This window comes from Leuresthes tenuis, unplaced genomic scaffold (genome assembly GCF_036924035.1).
Source record: "Leuresthes tenuis unplaced genomic scaffold, fLeuTen1.0.hap1 SCAF_3, whole genome shotgun sequence".
Lineage (NCBI taxonomy): Eukaryota > Metazoa > Chordata > Actinopteri > Atheriniformes > Atherinopsidae > Leuresthes > Leuresthes tenuis.
Window position 1 is genome coordinate 20,882,114 of NW_027325357.1, and position 19,269 is coordinate 20,901,382.

The following is a 19,269-nucleotide window of genomic DNA, read 5'->3' on the forward strand; positions in this document are numbered from 1 at the left end:
TTTTTTTCTGAAATGTTTCCATGTTTCAGACATATTCTTAAGGCTTTAACTTATCCTTCTTAAGAAGATACAACCTAATGATTGTTCTACCATAGAATTTGGAAAGCTCTCTTGGCACAAATATTGAAACTTTTGGTGTGAAGTGTAACTTCTTAATGCAGTTACACCAGTGTACTGTATTATCTCAAGCCATACTGTATTATCTCATTATAATTGCCATGGAGTCAAATTAAGCCCTTTGGCATCTCATAAATACACAGAGGTTCTTCCGTGTTGGAATATATCATAACACATCTGTTTTAAAACATCTTGTGGCGGAGACCAAAATGCAACCAAACTGGGTAGCTTAAGGCATAAAAAAAAAAGTTGAGTTAAGCAGGAAATCTGGTCAGGTTTAGTCACAAGAGCTACTTAATAAGGCTTTAGTAAAAGGTTAGGAAAATCTGATGGTTTAGTTCACACCACATCCTTTTGCAGCATTAACCCTGCGTCTAAAAAAAAAAGATGCTAAAGTATACCCAGTATCATAGAGTCTGACAGCATAGGTCCTAAAAAAGTGTCAGTTTGAAAGAGTGCTGAAAGAGAGCATTAGATACTCAGAGCTCTCTAAAACACCCACTGCTTTATTTTTAAACACTTGGAAAGAGAAAACAAAATCCCATCGCGCACTTACGTTCCATCTTCATTGCTTCTGTAGAAAACCATGAATGGGTCTGATTTGCCAAAAAAGTCCTTTTTGTCCAGCTTGTTGGCACAGAACTGCATAGTGGCACTGTCCTGCAGGCATGAATGAAAACGTCGAGATGAGGAGTGGGAAGAGAAGGTATCGTAAGGTCTTTATCACATTAAACATGCTATCCTATTTCAGCCTCCTCCTCTACTTTTATATTTACAGCTTGCCATAGGCTAAACAAATGGATGCAATTACTGAATACTGCATGATGGGAATACATCATTAGATTCTTTCCAACATATTGTATGTTTGTACCAATGTTAGTGACTGTGTATATTCATCTTTATGTACAATACCGATATGATAACGATATGATGTACAAAGCTATTTGTGGGCATTTTTCTAGACAACATTTGTATTTTTCTTCTCACTTTGCAAGACATTAAAATAAAACACATTAAAATTTCATGTAAACCAATTTATAGAATCTGCATATATTTTTTCTCATTTTTTTTCAAAATTTAGACAAAAACATATATATTAATTTACCATTAACAAACTTCATGGTCATCACATAGTAACAGGGCTGAGGTTGTTCTCATATATTATGTGCATTTGTTGGCTGATTTTCTTTATCTGTGCAATCAAACTAATCCCAAATCATCCAACCGAGTGTCATTAAACTTGCAATTTTGTTTAATTTAACTTAGTCTATTTGTTCTAGTCCTTCTATGTGAAAAAGTGTATTAGATACCCCTCTATTTGAAGGTTGTGGGGAGGGCAGTAGCTACCATCAAGTGAAAGGCAGGACACAGTTTGAACAGGTTGCCAACCCATCACATTCTCCTTAAGTCTGTGTAGATTTGTCTTGAGGTGTCCATATACACCCAAAATTGTTTTATTCTCAAATTGGATCTAGTTTATTTTCAAATCTTCTTATTTCAATTATCTAACTATTTGAAAGTGCTTGTCGTTCGATGAAGCCCATTAAATGGTAAATGGACTTGTACAGCGCTTTTCTAGTCTAACTGACCACTCAAAGCGCTTCACTACATGCCACATTCACCCCACTCACACAGCACGTCTTAAGATACTTAACTACGTGCTTTTTTCTAATCATTCATACACACAGTCATATGACTGTGTGACTGTGGGAGGCAACTCTTCGACATGAAGCCCGGGGAAGCCAGAGTCGAACCACCGACCTTCCGATTGATGGGCGACTGCTCTTCCTCCTGAGTTACAGAAACTTGCAGCTTTTCTAAGAATTTTCAAAGAAGTTGGACATGGGGCATTCCAGTTTAAAACTTCCACTGATTGGAATAAGCTTCCCTATTTTCCAAAATTGATTATTTCTTGCTTTAAATTGTCTTTTTTCTCTCATCTTAAAACTACTCAATTTAGAAATCCATAGTGAAATGAAATGCTGCTATTTTAATCTCTGTCATAAACAGAGACCCCGCAGTGGGACAGGCAGCCCAGGCAATTGCCTAGGGCCCCGAGATGGAAGGGGCCCCAAAACAGGGCTGACATTGGTCCTTATCAATAACAAAACTATTGAACTGCTTTAGACACTGCAACGTCGACGGATTGGGAAAACCTTGCATAGGGGCCCCTACTGGCTAGTGGCTGTTCAGGGACACCACGAGACACGGCCGATATTGATCCATATCAATGACTCAACCTGAAACCCCCATAGACACTGCAGTGACACGTTTGGAATCTCCCTTATGGGGCCCCGTCCCGACTCGCCGGCTTTCTGCCGTACTTTTGAAGCGGGCATATCCTTCAGGGCATGCAAAAAGGCCACTTTGTCCCAGTCTCACCAAGCACACATTTACTGCACATTAACAGATTATTTAAACAGTAATTAACAGTACCCTAACTTGCGGTCAACCATGTGCCAAGAGAGGCAAACATCTTTGCTGCATTTGCACAAGCCAAGGCCTGCAAGCAGAAGTTTAAAAACAGATTCCACTAGGACATGGATGTGGATATGGGACCAAAGACCACTAACTTTTATTTTTTTGCTTGGTTGTGTGTTTGTTATTCAGAAAACTTTGCACATTTCAGTTGTGTTTGTTATGTTATGCAATATATTGCATGTATAGTTTTCTATAGTCTTTGTATTTATGCGATTTTGAACTTTTTTGGCCGGAAGGGCCCCCATGGTCACTCTTGCCTAGGGCCCCCAAGGTGACTAGAAACGCCCCTGGTCATAGATAAAAGAAAACAGCAAGTGAGGAAAGTTAGCTTCGGTGGAACTTAAGTATATGCTTTGACTGTCTTGAACATACTCTCACACAGATTAAAGTACAGACTGAGCACACATACATAATTCCACATAAAAACCCAACATTGTAGCCAATTATATAAAAAGAAGATTGAAATAAGTTTTTTTAATGAATTATACACAAATGTCTGATTAAGTTAATACTCATTTGTATGAGGATGGGTAATAGAAATGTGACTGTTCATTGTTTTCGTCTGCTATGTGTAAATGTCACTTCCGAATGTGCTTTTGCTCTGTAAACTACTGGCTCTCAGCCTAAAAAACACTCAAGCTTTATCTATAAACACGACCTAATGGTCCAGTGTTTGTATATATGTGGGTGTGAGTGTGTGTGAGAGGAAGTGTCTGTGTGCATGCATGTGTGCATGCATTTTCATTTTAAACTATGACACAGTATCAATCCACCAGCAGTCATGCTAACATTTGTGGCAGCTGCTTACCAAGTCTAATTCTAGCATGAGTAATAGCCGTCAAGCTAACTCCTTCTGATACCTGTCAGAGAATCTGGAATCCATCAGATGCTTCCAGTACATTTCAGCCTCAGAGAAACATCAAACACAAAGCTCAAAGAATTTTGTTTTGTTTTGAGCTTTGTGTTTCAGAAGAAAATTAAATATTCCAATAAAAATCAAGTTTTTAACTGAGTTAACATGACTGTATGGTGTTCTCTTATAAGCCGAAAGAGATATAATGAGCAATAAAAGCAAATGTCATATCACAGTTAGAACTATAATGTCACCTTGATTCCTAAAATATGAAAACAAACAAACAAAAATGCTCCATTACGCAGCAGTACCATCTTCAGATTAAATTACTGATATTGCAAAAGTCATTAACATTAGATGAGCAACAATTTACAAATGAACACGATTCTTTATGGAGACTGGTGCACCCTAAAGAAAAATGTGCTGTTTCTATTTAACCTAAAGCGAATATGAATCAAAACAAATCACAAAAAAGCACTGTAATATTGCCAATAAATCAAAGGCCAACAGGAGGTGGCACAAACACTTTAACATCTTCAAAAGCAGAGCCACTCTGTTAATAAATAAGCCTGATTGTGCTTTTTCTGCACAAGATGTTCATCATGACATGCTGTGCTTTTCCAGACTCAAATATAAATCACATGCCTGCTACTGAAGCTAGCTTGTCTCGTTTCCAGCGACCCCTCCCTGCTCTGTTGAGTCTCCTTGTGTGGTGGCAACGCAGAGATAGAGTCTGACTTATCTGTAGCATTTGAGCTGTAGCTTCTAATCTCTGAAACACAGTGGGTTCATTACAGTACATTCACATGCTAGAACAGTATAGGTTGTAGCTATTGTCAGAACTTGAGGCCTCGTTATGGCCAGCCATGGCACCAGTAATGATAGCTTAATGGCTTTATAATGTTGCACCTCCTGTTTAGCTTCATGCCAAGTGGCAAATCAACAAGGCAACATCCAAATGAGTGTGTCTAAAAGTGTTTCTACACACATATGTCAATTTTCATTTTTTGTACCTGTACAGGTTTTGCAAAAGTGTCTGCTCTGTGTCTTTATCAGACACAGCCAGACACTACACTCATGAACACATCACATTCACTCCACTCCAGTAGCAAAAGAGGAACTTTATCTATATTCATGCCTTCAGCCCGAAGACACATGCACTTTACATGACTGGCTTTTGACACAACCCTCCCACGCAGATCTCATGCTCTTACAGCCTAATTCTCTTGAAAACACCCCCTTAATCCTTAGGGAGACTGTGGGCTTCCACAACCACTCACTGATGAATGCACAGTACATATTTATGTCACCTCTACATGTGGAGGAAGAGAAAAGAAATCCTTTAAAAACAATCTTGACACCAACAACCTTCTTTCTGTGCTTGAGAAGAGGAAGGGAAAAAAATAAATCTGTGATTCAAATGTCCATTACATCATTATAAATTGGTACCCTCCTCCAAAAGCCTATGAACACCACTTAGTACGGCCACAAAATCTGCATTCAAAAGCTCCAGGAGACCCTTTTTCACAGCCAGCATAGGACTGATATAATAATATGACGTGTTGTTTAGGCAGCACAACTACTTACTGAACCTTTCCCACAATGTCAATGGCAGCTATGTTACATGCACTTATTCCCCTGCAGGGGATCAAAGTGAAGATGATTGTTTTCTGTTTATCTGTGAACAGACTGTATCAGCTGTTCTTCTGGGAGGATGAAAAGGTAACCTCAAGCCCATATCTATGGGAGTGATAATGGATGATAACGCTGAGTGAGTTCAAGAGAAGCCTTTCAAGTTTTCAGTTTATATTATTATACATCAAAATGACTGAAAACTCATTTACATCCCGTAAATGTGACTGATAAAACAGACATGACCTCCTATTTTTACAGGACTATTATCCACTGACTGATATTTCCACGAGACCCCTCCACAACCTCACAGCAGAATAATGCAGTCAGATTTTAACAATGGTTTGTTTTCTGATCCTTTATGCTGGTTACTCTTGGATACACCCAGGACATTTATATACCTGTCCATACTCTATATCCACAGTATGGGACCATGTATACATAGTACTAATGGAGGACTTACAAAGGATCTACAAAGTGTGTCTGAAAATACAAACTGTTCTACTGCGATAGTATGTCGATCAGTATGGAAACAGTAACAGTATGCTGTCTACCAAACACTTTTTGTAGGTTTATCAATTATGTCACAATATTAACTATTGCTATCTGTTTTTAAGAGTTATGATGAGCAAGTTTCCCTAAGAAATTAAATTAAAACATCACAAGTGCACAGCATCATGGGTATTATTGCAGACACCTGCTACAGAACTCTTTTTGCAAAACTCTGAGCACTGATTTGTCATGCTGCCTTATAAATACAATCATTCATGTTATGTCAATCACAGCATGTGTAGACCATCCATTTTTAAAGAAAATAAACCCAAGAAAATAGACATGAATTCAACTACTAATTATGAATACATGTGAATAAACATGGAACCTTGTATAGATGTATGCTGTGAATTTAAGTAACAAGCCTTAATGTCTCTCTGTAGACCTAGTTAGACAAAAATTAAAGTATCTGATATTAGATTTATATTTGTTCCAATTGAGCTTCCTCTAATTTGCTCAGCAAAAATAAAATGGACTTTTGGTGACTTGCTGATCAAGCTGATCACAGATTGTGGTTTCAGAATTGGCAGGCTTTGGAAGCGTTGCTGCTCTGAGACAAGACAGACCAGACTATCTCTCTGCAGGGCTGATAGGGACATAAAAGCATTTATGGTGATGGAATGTGTTGGGGATATTAAATATGCATCTGCCCCTGCCTCATTAAAGTTCTGTTGCACGCACACACCCGCGCAAAGCTCTGTGATCAACAGCCATTTGCTAATATGGAGAGATTCAGAGTATCAATATTTAAAGAGGGGGCCAGGCAAGGTAGAAGCAGATTTACTCTCCCTGGGGAGGAGTGAAGGAGTGTTTGTGACAAGAGAAAAGAGCTGTGTGAGTGTGTTTCTCAACAGAAAGACTTATGGTGAAACTAATTAAGACATATATTGCGAGAAGATGGAATTAGTCTGAGCTTGTGTTTTATGTATCTGGAGATTAAACTAGCAAGACAGGATGAGGGAAAAGAGAAAAGCAATGAATCAATTAGGAGCTAAATTGATGAAGTTGTGAGAAGAAAGAGGAAGAAAGGAGATAGTTAAGGTGTACTTAAAAGGGACAGACAATGATAAATGATATTGTGCTGATTATATGGTTTCTCTGTGGGCAGTGTATGCATGAGTGCTCAGTTAGATTGATGAGAGCAAACAAACGATCTTCACTGACGGTGCGACCAGTGGGTGCATTCTATGTGTGTGATTTCACAAAGAGGAATTTCCTTATTGGAATTAGTTCCCCCTTTTTTTCTTGTTTGAGTTCCTATGCTCCCAAAATTGTTGTATTTCGCACTTATGTACACTATTGCCAAAGGGTCAACAACACCAAAAACGAGGCAACTTTTGCCAAAGCATCCTCTAATTGCTCCACATCCAGCCACTCCAGGATTTTATCTAATATGTTCTATATTTGCTATCTTTCACTTGTTTTTGGCTCACACTAGGAGACAATCTGCTCCAGTGTGTTATACCAAATGTGGGATTTGCTGCCCCTCAGACGTATCAAATAAAATTGAGTGAAATTTAGAGGCATCAAAGAGGACAACAAGGGAAATGGAAACGCACTAAATGAAGCGAAGAGACAAGGATCTGCTATTTGAACTTCTGCTGAAGATAAGAATGTTTCATCTCAAGCAAAATTTTGTGGGTTTTCAGATGTCAGAAATGCACAATACATTTTCACAAGAGAATTAGGGGCCTGTCAGAAAAAAGTTTCCAAGTAAGTTTTGAAATTATTCCATATGAGCTGTCACTCATGAACAAAAAAAGGTTGCATCTCAAACACACAGTTCATTTAATCCATCCATTTTATATATCTGCTTAATCCAACTCAGGGTCGGGGTGGGGCCTGAGCCTTTCACAGCTGTTATTGGGAGAGAGGCGGGGTACAGTCTATCGCCAGTCCATGACATAGAGACAAATGAGACACACAACAACACTCCACTCACGCCTTGGGACAATTTAAAGTCACCAATTAACCTAACATGCATGTTTTGGGGAATTGGGAGGAAGCCAGAGTACCTGCAGAGAATGCACACATACACAGCGAGAACATGCAAACTCCACACAGAAAGGCCCCAGCTGGGATTTGAACCAGGAACTCTCTTGTTGTGAAGCAATAGTGCTAACCACTACAACACTGTGCAGCCCCACTTTATTTCAGTCTGTTTAATTAAAGCTGAATAAAAAGAATTTGGATTTTATGTGCTTGTTTTTATGATGGAAATGTCTGGAAGCAGTAAAGAACATAGAAAGATGCTTTGGGCAAACATATGCTGCTGACTCCCACTTTGTGTTCGAAAGAGTTTCCACATGGACCACTTTTGAGGTTAAGAAGTAGTACTACATTTGTGTAACTCAAGATCTAGACATTCACTATGTGAAAACTTTTAATAACCAGCTGGTGTGCTTGTGTAGTTGAAGAAATGTTAATTTGATTTCTGCATTGCTCATAAAGATAATCAAATTGAAGAATTATCTTTTCCTATTTGTCAGCTCCTCAACCTCTCAGTAGATTTTGGCCACATGGTTTATATTCATCAAAGTCAATCTATGGTGGAAAACTTAAAACTATCTTAAAACTATTTTATCCTGAGTAAAATTTGGTTGTTGCATCTTTAAAGCGTAACGGAAAAATTGAAAGCAAATGAGTATGCCAGTCTTGCCAATCTTATGATGGGGGCATTTGTTTCAGTATTTATTATTAGTCTGTCTGACAGTTACATGCCAGACAGCTATTGTGGCTTTACAGTAAAATAGGGAAAAATTGTACTGTAATGGTTTGAAGAAATGAAACGGTAAACAACTTGGCGACACTGATGAATTTGCAGTACAGAAATTCCATTGTTAGTGTAAAAGTAAAATTGACTATAGCAAAAAAAAAGGAAGATTTGTTTGAAAATTGCATTACACAATGTAACATGTTATATGGGTTGTCAGGGATGGCTGTTTGTTTTTACTTTCAATCAGAATCTGAATTTCCACACTTTATGTGAAGTGTTACTCATCAGCTTTATGTTTTGCTACATTTAATTAAAGACATGATATCTGTGGTGGTGGTCTTTTTATCAAACACATGCAACAAAAAGCTTATAATCACCTGCACTGCAATTAATATCTGTTGTTCGTTTTCACTCTAATAGACATTGCTAGTAGGGATACTAATGGTGGAACAATGCAACAATTTTGGATGATAAACTGAGATACAACGCCAGCACTGTGGAATTGCTGCTGTCTAACTTACATTTTAGACTTCTCATTTCCAGTTGCCTTGTGGTGATGTTTTGGGGAAAACAAATTAACCTTTCACACAATGTCACCCGTCTAGAGTTCATATGCACTTATTCTGCTGCTGGAGATTACCTTTGTAAATTGTATCACTTTCTGTGATCCAGTGGGCTGACAATGGCCCACTGAGTCTAGTAAAAGGTGGAGAAGAGCGCCTACAGATTTTTTTTTAGTTGTACCAACTCAAATACATCTTATTTTGTTCCATCAGTTATTTGTTCACTATCATGTGGTTCCTCAAAATTAGACATATTAGATATAGATGGACATATTAGAGCTAAAAGGGCTACTGAGATACACTGTTGACCAGTGTCTGACCAGTGACAAAAGCTATTGGATGTGGGTTTGTGAAATCTAAGCTTAAATCACAGTCTATCTGATCTCTTACTCCTCCTATTTTGAAGTTTGGCTAATTGTCCTTAATTGTACTTAAGAAATATTTCAGAAGATTAATTTATCTAGATTTAAAGTGGAAATGTATCTAAGCAAGTCTATTAACTGTACTGTCTATAATTGAGTTTATATTCTGTTGTTGAATGCCTTAAGAAGAAACCAGCCAACTTAAATCAATAAAATCTATTTGGTCAACAATTGCAGCAGTTGTGAATATCATTAAGTAGATAACATTATTGACTTTGACTTGAAGTTTCAGTTACAACGTCTGTCCCCTTGGAGTACAAAGTTTGTTAACTCACTTTTTATAATAAACTAATACATGGTACGCCTGGGTTTCAAACACCATAACAGTTTAAAAGGCTTAACTCAGGTTCTTTCAGGTTAGAACACTGTTGTACTCATTTACAGAGATGGCTTCTGAGTTTTTTCATCTAAAGTGCTCTGCATTTCTTCACTGTTGTACATGATCAAAAAGACAAAAAAATGAAATAAAGTTCTGACACACCGCCTACTCACTTCTCTTGAGACTAGATAAAGACTAGAGACTGGTGAACCATGTGAGCTGATGACTGCTAAAAATATATCACCCTCAATAACCCTGCTAGACCCTGGCAGACTATTATGGCAAACATGTGATATGAGGACAAGCGTTTCTCAAAACTTGAAGAACTTTATTCTTAATTCTAGTCATGACCTGTAGATATCAGAATAACAGGGAGGGAGAGAACAGCATTAATAATAAAAAAAATATTATATAACTGAATCAACTTAGGATTTTACAGTTTCAGTGTTTGGACAAAATTAAATAATATTTCCTCCCCTAAATGGGATTTTATGGCTTAGTCTCATTTAAACATCGAAGGTAAAATCATCTTAGTTTACAGGACCTTTACTGGAGCCTGTGCAGTCATGAAGTCCCATGATTGTATAATAGATGGACTGAACACAAACATTGTAAAGACGAGAAGTGAATGCAGCATGGTTTGATTTTAGCAACTCAGTTTTTACTGACACTGACATACCATCACATAATTTGTAGCTACAAAATTTGGGTATGGTGACAGGTATGGGCGGGGAGTATTGTCAGAGTTTGTTGGTGGAGGAAAGGAGGACCCAGATGCAGACTTCTCAAGGTAACAAGATTTATTAACAAAGAGACATGGAGCAAGAACAAAAGGCGCGGCTAAGTCGGATATCAAAAGGGCTTAACGGTAGCAAAACAAGAGTATGGAAAACAAGACTATAAACAAACTGTGGCTATGGTGGCAAAATCTTAGTTTAACAATGTGGCGTGAGCGTGGAAGGTAAGGTGAGGATTCTGCACTGAGCGAGGGGAACCAGGAAACTATATGCTGTGGGGAAGTGATTGGTGATGATGTGCAGCTGTGAAACGGAAAACAGGTGACTAGAGTGAAACTAAGTGGCAGGGGAAAAACATGACAAGAAATTAATGTAGAAACCTGAAAACATAGGAACCTGAACACATGAAGGGAACCTGAAACATAACAAAGAACCTGAAAACAAGAATATTAAAACATAAGACGTGACAAGTATATTGTAGGCTTAAGAAGTCTTTAACCTCAGAGATCATTCCGAGGTATGTTACTGAAAACAGCGACATGAAAGCCAGGATTTTTAACCAAAATGTGAGAATATGTTGCACTATTTCTCTTTATCTAATAATATAATAGATAGTAAAGGCTGCTAGCTTATATCTAGCTTTGGTTACTTTACCTTTGCCAAGTTCTTGACTGGGAAAATTCAACAGGGTGGCTGTGTTGAAAGCATCTGAGTTAGTGGCACCGAATATTTTTCTAATTGTCTCTTTATAGTATATCTTAACCTCACACGTATTGCAATTTGTGAGTGTATTTTTTGCCACATGTACGAACTTGTTAGCATGATTGTGTGTGTGTGTGTGTGTGTGTGTGGCTTTGAAGTTGCAGTCTTTGTTGCAGCTGAACTCATGACACAAATTCTCCTGCAGCTAATATGTGTAAATCTGAATGATACAAAATCTTATATATTAGAGACCGGTCACTAGTCATGTCAATGAAGTGGGGCAGATGAACTTCTGGGAATTGACAGTCACAAAATAATCCATCTTGCCAGGCACCAAGCTATGTCTTTGTGGCCAAGGTACAACGGCGCCAACCAATCACCATCTTAACATGGAGGTTACAGGTTGTTTTTAGGTGTGATGAAAGTCAACAATGACATCTCTCGCAAAGATCAGGATTGATGCTTAATGCATCCAGTTTATCAAAATTGGGGAGTATTTCTTAACTGAAAATAGGGCAAAGACTTATTTTGGTCTTTGTATCTGTTTCCATCTGTTTGACTCTCCCATCTGTTATCTTCTTGACACACTCGAGCATATAAATGCCTATTTTTCTCCATCTTGTCACATCTTGTTTGTTCTCCTGTTTTCATTGTTCCATGTTTTCTTCTTTATGCCCTCTTTCTTTTCTTTTTATGCCATTTCCTTGCTTGCATTCTCTTGCTCATAACCTCTTGTAACGTGCATGCTTGGAGCCCAGAGTAACATTCAAAGATTTACACCAGCGAGCTGGTTTAAGGGGCATTCCGCATTCACCCCATTATGTTCCTGTGCCATTTCATTATGCTGCAGGTCACTCCACAGAGTGAGGAATTCCTGGTATAGTTTTTTTGGTGCAAAACCCATGTCTGGCTTGTACGTTGTTACAATGATATTATACATATTTTATCTTTACTGTATGTTTGTATTATTATTATATCATTATGGAGCGCACCAAAACATAATTAGGTTGAATGACTCTTTAAACCAAATTAGCCAAAGTAATTGGTGCATTACATTAATGAAACATACAATAGTTATACGTGATTAATTCCAGCACATAATAAAATATCAGCTGAAGTGACAAAAAAAATTGCAAAAATGCAATATCAAAGTATAGGAAACTGAAAATTTGCATGAACAGTCAACTTTCTTGACCCACAATGATAATTGAATAAATACCAATGGCATTAGAAATGTGTTTTTAAAGGGACCAGACATATGTTTTCAAATCCTTGAATGTTTTATTTCTTTGAAACTGGACAAAAGGAAATTTTCTTGCCTATAAATGAATGTATTCTATCATTAACCCTTTTAAACTCCCATCCTGTTCAGTCCACTTTATGTGAGAAGTCTGTTTAACCAGGCTTTGGTAACAGATGTTTGCCTGCTAATGTGTTTCTGGCAAAGGAGATCATCACAGCTTACTCACTCGACAATTGCTTAATTCTTCTGCAGACAGAATGATGGTGCCACATTTCTTCCCAGGGATCCCTCTGTGGAGGAAAGAGAGAAAACAATAAAAACTTCATAGAAATCACAGGAAAACAACTTTTCTATCTACCCACTATTGACTCTTAACTGATCAATTATGGCTGCTATGAGAATTAAGAGATGTTCATTTTCTTCCTGTGTGTTACTTCTCGTGATTGTGCTCTAAAACTAAATATCAAATAGCTCATCATCGACTCAATGACTTTTTGAAAACTAATGCACACTTTTTAATTGTACTTTTACTTTCTATATAATCAAATATATTCAGGAAAGCATTTAGATATCTGTAGAATTTGGATATTGAAGTCAGAGTAAAGCAAATACAGAAATTTGGATGGAAGCATGCTGTACATGATAGACAATAGTTATTGTAAGATGGAGAAGAAGATGTAGAAGAAGGCAGACAACTGTGTTTTATTGAATTGTGAAGTTAGACTGTTAAATAGTTTTTCACTGATTGTCTGCTCAGAGCAGCTCTTAGAGAAGGTCCAAAATCACAAATCCATGATGCAGGGGTACAGACTGTATAAGATGAGGAAAAGCTGATCCCACCCCCAACACTCAAACATTATAAATAGTCCTACTACAATGCATTAGCCTCAGAATAGCAAATACCTAGCACTGTTCTGCCTTGATTCTATAAATTGCTCTACACTGGATGCCAAAAACTTGAGTTGTCTGAAATGCAGCACCACCACAGATAAAAAGTATGGTGGAATGAAGGGTCATGTTTACCATCTCATAATGTGGTTTTTATGAGCCTTGTAAGTTACAGACGGTGATTTAGTCTCATAAAGAGCCAGCACCACAACTGTTACACGGATACACGTCTGTGACTGCCACTGTCTGTCGCTCCCCTGTTGGCGTGCTCATGCTTTCCCAATATTTTGTCTAAATACTCTGCAGCTAGGACAAACCTCTCATGAAAAAGTAAGATGAAGAATTTAACAATGTTGATATCTTAGTCCAAAACTGAAGATGACTAAAATATTTCATACCCTCGTGTGTGTTTGTGATTTCACATCAACAGCAGTTTGCTTCAGTTAAAATAAACCCACCTCCGTTGAAACAGTTAGTGTGCTTAATTTCTGTTGATCTGTGTGTTGTGTGGACATGCCCCCAGTGTCTAAGAACAGAGAACACTGCTCATTTTCCCATCATCCTATTAGCAGCTACACGCTGCACTTTCAACCATGGGCTTTGTGTGACATGATAATACGCCCAACATACCTTCCATCACAACATCATTTTACTAAAACACTTTCGTCACCTCCTAGTTGGGTTTGGACAATAACGGCACTTTGTGGATAGAAGACAGTCATGGTTTGGGCTAAAATACATTATTTTTACAATGCGACTGTGACATCATGGGTGTGATTTTTCTGGTTGCCTTGGTTATATGTGACCACAAATAGCAACAACAACATGCTGTCACTTTCTCGTGGGCTTTTACAAAATAACAACAGAATCAAAAATGCTTAGGTAAGGTTAGAAAATAATTATGGTTCAATGCAAGTGATCAGCCATGGACGCCCTTCAAACCCTTCAAAGTTTCAGATGAATTTGAAATGAACCTTCGTGGTTTTCAGCTTGTTTGGATCATTTGTCTATCCAGCATATCCCCGCAAGTTTTATAACTCAGAATCTTGCATCAAAAAAGTCACTAATGGTTTAATTCACTTTATTCCTGTCTTCATCAAGAGTCGTTATTTATTTTAAGAATTCAAATTAGAGTGTTATAGTCATAAGATCATGTGCAGCGCAAAGGAGGCATAGATTTTAACCAGAGCTCAGAAAAAAGTCCAAAGTCATAGTTGCTTTATATACTTATTTATATACTGTATATATATACATATACCTTATAAACTAGAAGTTTGTTTCAGAATGTCTTTTGTTTGTTTGTTTTAATTAAGAGATGATTAATGAAACAACTGACTGCATTTCTCAGTGATCATGCATTTTATGGAAGATCTAATTATCTTCAAAATGTCAAATAGATATCAAATAAAAAACATTTGTCTTTTTGATGACACTATTTTAATGTCATGCATATACTCTGAGTTCTTGTTTAGCTCTTGTCATGTTGGTGAAGATTGAGTAGCTTTTAAAAAACTAAACACTAGTGTCAATATCTTCATATCTTTACTAATCTAATCCTTTGCTGTGTTATGATGTAAAGTAGTATGAAGTAGTGTTCTTATTTATATTTGTTTGAAATGAATCTTGAGCAAATCTAAGATTCTCAGTTTCAAAAGAGAAATAAAAGATTGGAAGATTGGAAAATCCGAAAGGCCATCAAAAGCATAACTCCCCCATCTAACTGGCTTAACAGAGCGCAGATGACAAATGTCTTTGAAGCCCCCACAATGTTTTTTTCACTGATGTTACTTTTGGTTTCGTCTTCTCGCCTCACATTCTTACTTATCACTGTTCTATTATACAACACAAAAACTATTTGTTTTTATGTTTTGGTAATGTCTGTGAGTTCAGCGTTCCTGTGTTCAGAAACTTGAGAAATAAGGCCAAATTTCTTCAGTCCTTTAGCCTTTTCAGGATGACAGGCTGAACCGAATTGTCCTGTCAGGGAAATAGGATTCATACATCTGGAGATGAAGAAGTTATGAATATGAATATAAAAGAAGAAACACTTTTAAAATGAATCACTAAAGGGACACCAAGCTATACATGACCTAAAAAAATACATCACAACATCAAACAAAACTTGAATTGAATCATACTTTTTTGAATGCTTAAATGACAATTATATAAATCATAAAGATTTTAAATGTTCTGTTGTAACACTGAAAGAGCTATTGCTTGATTTAGCTCAGTGTGAAGATATTCCTTCAAAGACATGTTTCTGGTGTGAAAAATGTGGTTAATATGGCCTACACTAAGGCACAATTTCCCATCAAATGATGTTTCATGTAGCCTACAATTCTAAATGGAGCAGGCTGGTACTTTGCTGTAAACCCCAACATTAACATCATTGTATTTAGAAGCAAAATATTCAGCAAATTTTACAATGTTATACTTCTTTTTTTTCTCCCACACGGCAAAGCTTCTGTCTAAATAACCAAATCAATAAAACTACAGCTTTCAGCCCCCTGCAACTGACTGTGTAGGTAAGAGGCAGACTAGAAGATTATGTATATTATCATATACATTAAGAAAAACTGCATATTATCGTGAACTATACTCTTGACAAAAGGATCATTTACAGTTACTAAGATGGGTAAAATGTCACTAATGCAGCCACTAATGGTCATTGGTTGTCTCGATCAAGGAATGATCTGCAGCTACTTTTCACAGCATGGTACTTTGTTTTTGCTCCAGAGATGACTCCAAAAAATGTCTTTATGGTTGTGAGGACAAGATGTGAGGACAAGATGACCCTTTTCAGCTTGGATCCGTGGATGTGGTTTGTGTTTCCAGGCCGGCAAAGTAGTTTAAAAAAATAGTTTAATTTAGAATTGTTCGCTACTTACACTCAATGGACGACGGTTTTACATACAAGGCCCAGTACAACGGAACACTTGCACCTAGACACAAAAAGCAATTAGACACCTAAAGGTAAAAGTCAAGGCTGTTCCAACTCTAATAAGGAAAGAAGTCTGAACCACAAGCAGTGGGTGAAATGGTTTCAAATGTCCGTGTGGTGTTGGCATTAGACCTACAGTACGAACATTTTTGGACAAAAATCATGTAATGTTCAAAACTAACTTTTGTGCCAGTTGGCTAACGATCACCATCATTACCTTTTGTAGTTTTTTGGTAGCAGATGTCGTGCTGTAATCTTTGTTGTGACAGTTCATCATGCTGCTTACTTTGATGTTCAGGATCCAATCCTGGCTTAAGCAGGTACAAGTGGATCATATGGTGTTGTCATGCTTGAAACCATAGCAGGTTTCTCAAGGTTTTTTCGTGTCTTTGTGTTGTTGTAGCTTTAAAGCTGGCAACTGGATTGGTGTGCATTCACTAGTTACCATCATCTGCCTCCTTCATTTGAGCAAACTTTCAGGAATTTCACCAATCACAAAACATTTAAGCCAGATCCTTTCGTTCTCGTGAGGAGGCTTCCCCCAATAGAAAGCTCTCCCTCATTCCGAACTAACTTATGAACGCAAAGTTCATCTAGAAGTACCCAAGATTTAAATGACTTACAGAATTAGATGAGTAGAACTTATTATGCCATGTCCATTTAAGAAAAAAGATTTTTTAATCATTATCAAGATATTTCACCTGGTTACTGAATGAGCCTGTCAGCTGCAATATGAAGTTAGAGGTTTTTGGGGATTTTTTTATTTTCTTTTTTACTCTTGTGCACAAATCACTAAATTGTCTAAATTGCCTCTGTCAACAATAACATTAACTATTTTTATCTTTATGCCATGCTGTAAGAGACCTTAAAATACTTTACCCCTGTTGTTATATTTGCATGTGAGGACAAGGATTTCTCAGTACATGATAGCTTTGATTGTGTTGGATTTTGTCGTCTATGTTTTTCTGAAGTTGTATTCATGTTCTCAACTGTGTATGATTGTATCCTATTGTTGTTCTTGTTGTCTTTGTTTTTGTATAATAATGATTCTGAACTTGTTTATATTGCATCTGAGGATTTGTTCATTGTAATGGCCTCATTAATCATCTGTATGCACTGTTAATAGTGTCTTTAATTTCTATATCAGCTATTGCATTTGTTCAAAAACGATTATAGTAAGAGTTAGAGGGTCACCTGCCAAACACTACTAACTGTGTTGTAATAGTATGGTGATGTTCTAAGTACTTCTTAGACTCAGACACATTCAACTTCTCCAATCACACCTGCTTTGTCATCATCTCAGAATCCAACTCAATGCGTATTTGTGAGGTCAGAGTAGAGAAAAAAGATAGAGTGCAACCTCTGTGTCTAGTTTAATTAAAAAGGAAAAATACACACATGCACAGGAGTCCATCACTCATATTTTTATCAGACTCTTAACATTCACATGCTGCGTGAGACACCACCACATTAATAATAAGTTAACTGTGGCTACAAGCTGACTTGCTGAAATAAGGTGAGTAACCTACATCTAACCCCCATGAGTGTAAGCTGAATACTCCTTAAGTGACAGAGTATAACGCCAGGAGATCTGAATGTTTGTTTGTATTAACATGGTCATTGCCACATATTAGTTTCAGTTGGATCGCTCATCTAAAAAGCATTGAATCTTAAATATGTCCTTCCTTTAATTCACATTTCAGAAATTCTTGTGTTTCTGAACCTTTAAACCTTTTCGGTTTACATGAAAATAATAATTTTTCAGTATCAGGCATCAGGCCAAATACAAAGCATTGCTTGTATTTGATTTGGTTTCCCTTATTTTATCTAAAGTTTTGCTAAAGCAACCTAAAGCAATTAATATACTACTGGGCCTCATCAGGCTCTTGGTTAAATATGTCAGTACGTAGCTTGCAGCAGGATGTGTTACCCTTTTAATTACCAAAGAAACAACCATTTCCCCAACCTGAACCATTTAAAGTCAACCATTTTAGCAATCTTATATGCAAAAGAATGTCAGATTAAGACATAAATACTCACTTTTACTTATTTTTACACTTACTTATAGTTAAATCAGATAAAAAGTTGCCTCTAAATCTCACGACTTTTGCCCCATTTAAAATCTTAAGGAGAAGCACAAAAGTATTAGAGGGTATTCCAGGTGACATACAGATACAGAAGGAAACTAATAAGATTTCTAACAAGTTGCTCTTTCTACAAGTCAGAGTCTCTGGGCATATGCACAAAAACTCCTACAGTTATTAACATTTATATTTCAGCTATAATTTTCGAGCAGTTTTCACAAAAGAGTAATGCTTTTGACATGACGGTTTAAGGTTTTGCACACAACATGCTAAGGTTAAGAGCATGAATAGAGTGCTCTCCAGCTGAGATAGAAAGTGCTGTGAGCACCACTGTCAGGTCTGAGTGTTTTAAGAGGTAGATGGGGACCTTTGATCCACACAGTGAAAGACTCCAATCGATCCTCAGATGGGAAAACCAGTCTGCTTACATGGGCGACTGATGCATGAAACTGTGAGAGCATTTTTATTTAACCTTTTTTTTTCTATCACCTTACGTCTTACATGCACACTCACAGACACTTTGCACCCAGTCAGCCACAGGCTCGAGCACACAGCTTTCAAAAGACAAATGACTCCATATCTACATCCGTCTCCATTTTTTTCTTCCTTCACCACCTGTAACTGGATAAATTTTTCCTCTTAGAAACAGGCCATTATGGCCACTAAGAAGTCAAAATCAACAGACCAAAGAGTTTAGATAATACAAGTGATGGTGTACAGCAAAGCAAAACTGTATACTACAGTATACATTGTTAGCACAGTATGGAAAACAGTGTTTTTGCATCTGTAAGATGTGATATGCAAATATAAGAAAGAGGATCAAAAATAATAGAAGTTTGGTTTCTGTCCCTTTGCCAATCACTTCAGCTTACTTTGTAGAGTTTCTGCTTTTACTCAGTGCTTTTAAAAATATTTTGCTATTTGTATGCAAGGTTATAAAATACCATATTTTGCAAATATGACAGTAATGATTCCTTTCCATGATGAAACACGCAGAAAGGAAAACAGATCAGGTGGTA

The 19,269-nt window shown here is 37.1% G+C and overlaps 1 protein-coding gene across 2 annotated transcripts in view; it reads right to left on the reverse strand.

Annotated features, from left to right (window-relative positions):
* cpne5b (copine Vb) overlaps positions 1-19,269 on the reverse strand; it is a 119,696-nt gene that overhangs the window by 33,772 nt on the left and 66,655 nt on the right. For both annotated transcript variants that reach the window (XM_072382481.1, XM_072382480.1), the window contains 2 exons: positions 12,564-12,627; positions 674-777 (listed from right to left, as the gene is read on the reverse strand). In XM_072382481.1, coding sequence (XP_072238582.1) covers positions 674-777; positions 12,564-12,627 — 168 coding nt within the window. The remainder of the gene's footprint in view (positions 1-673; positions 778-12,563; positions 12,628-19,269) is intronic.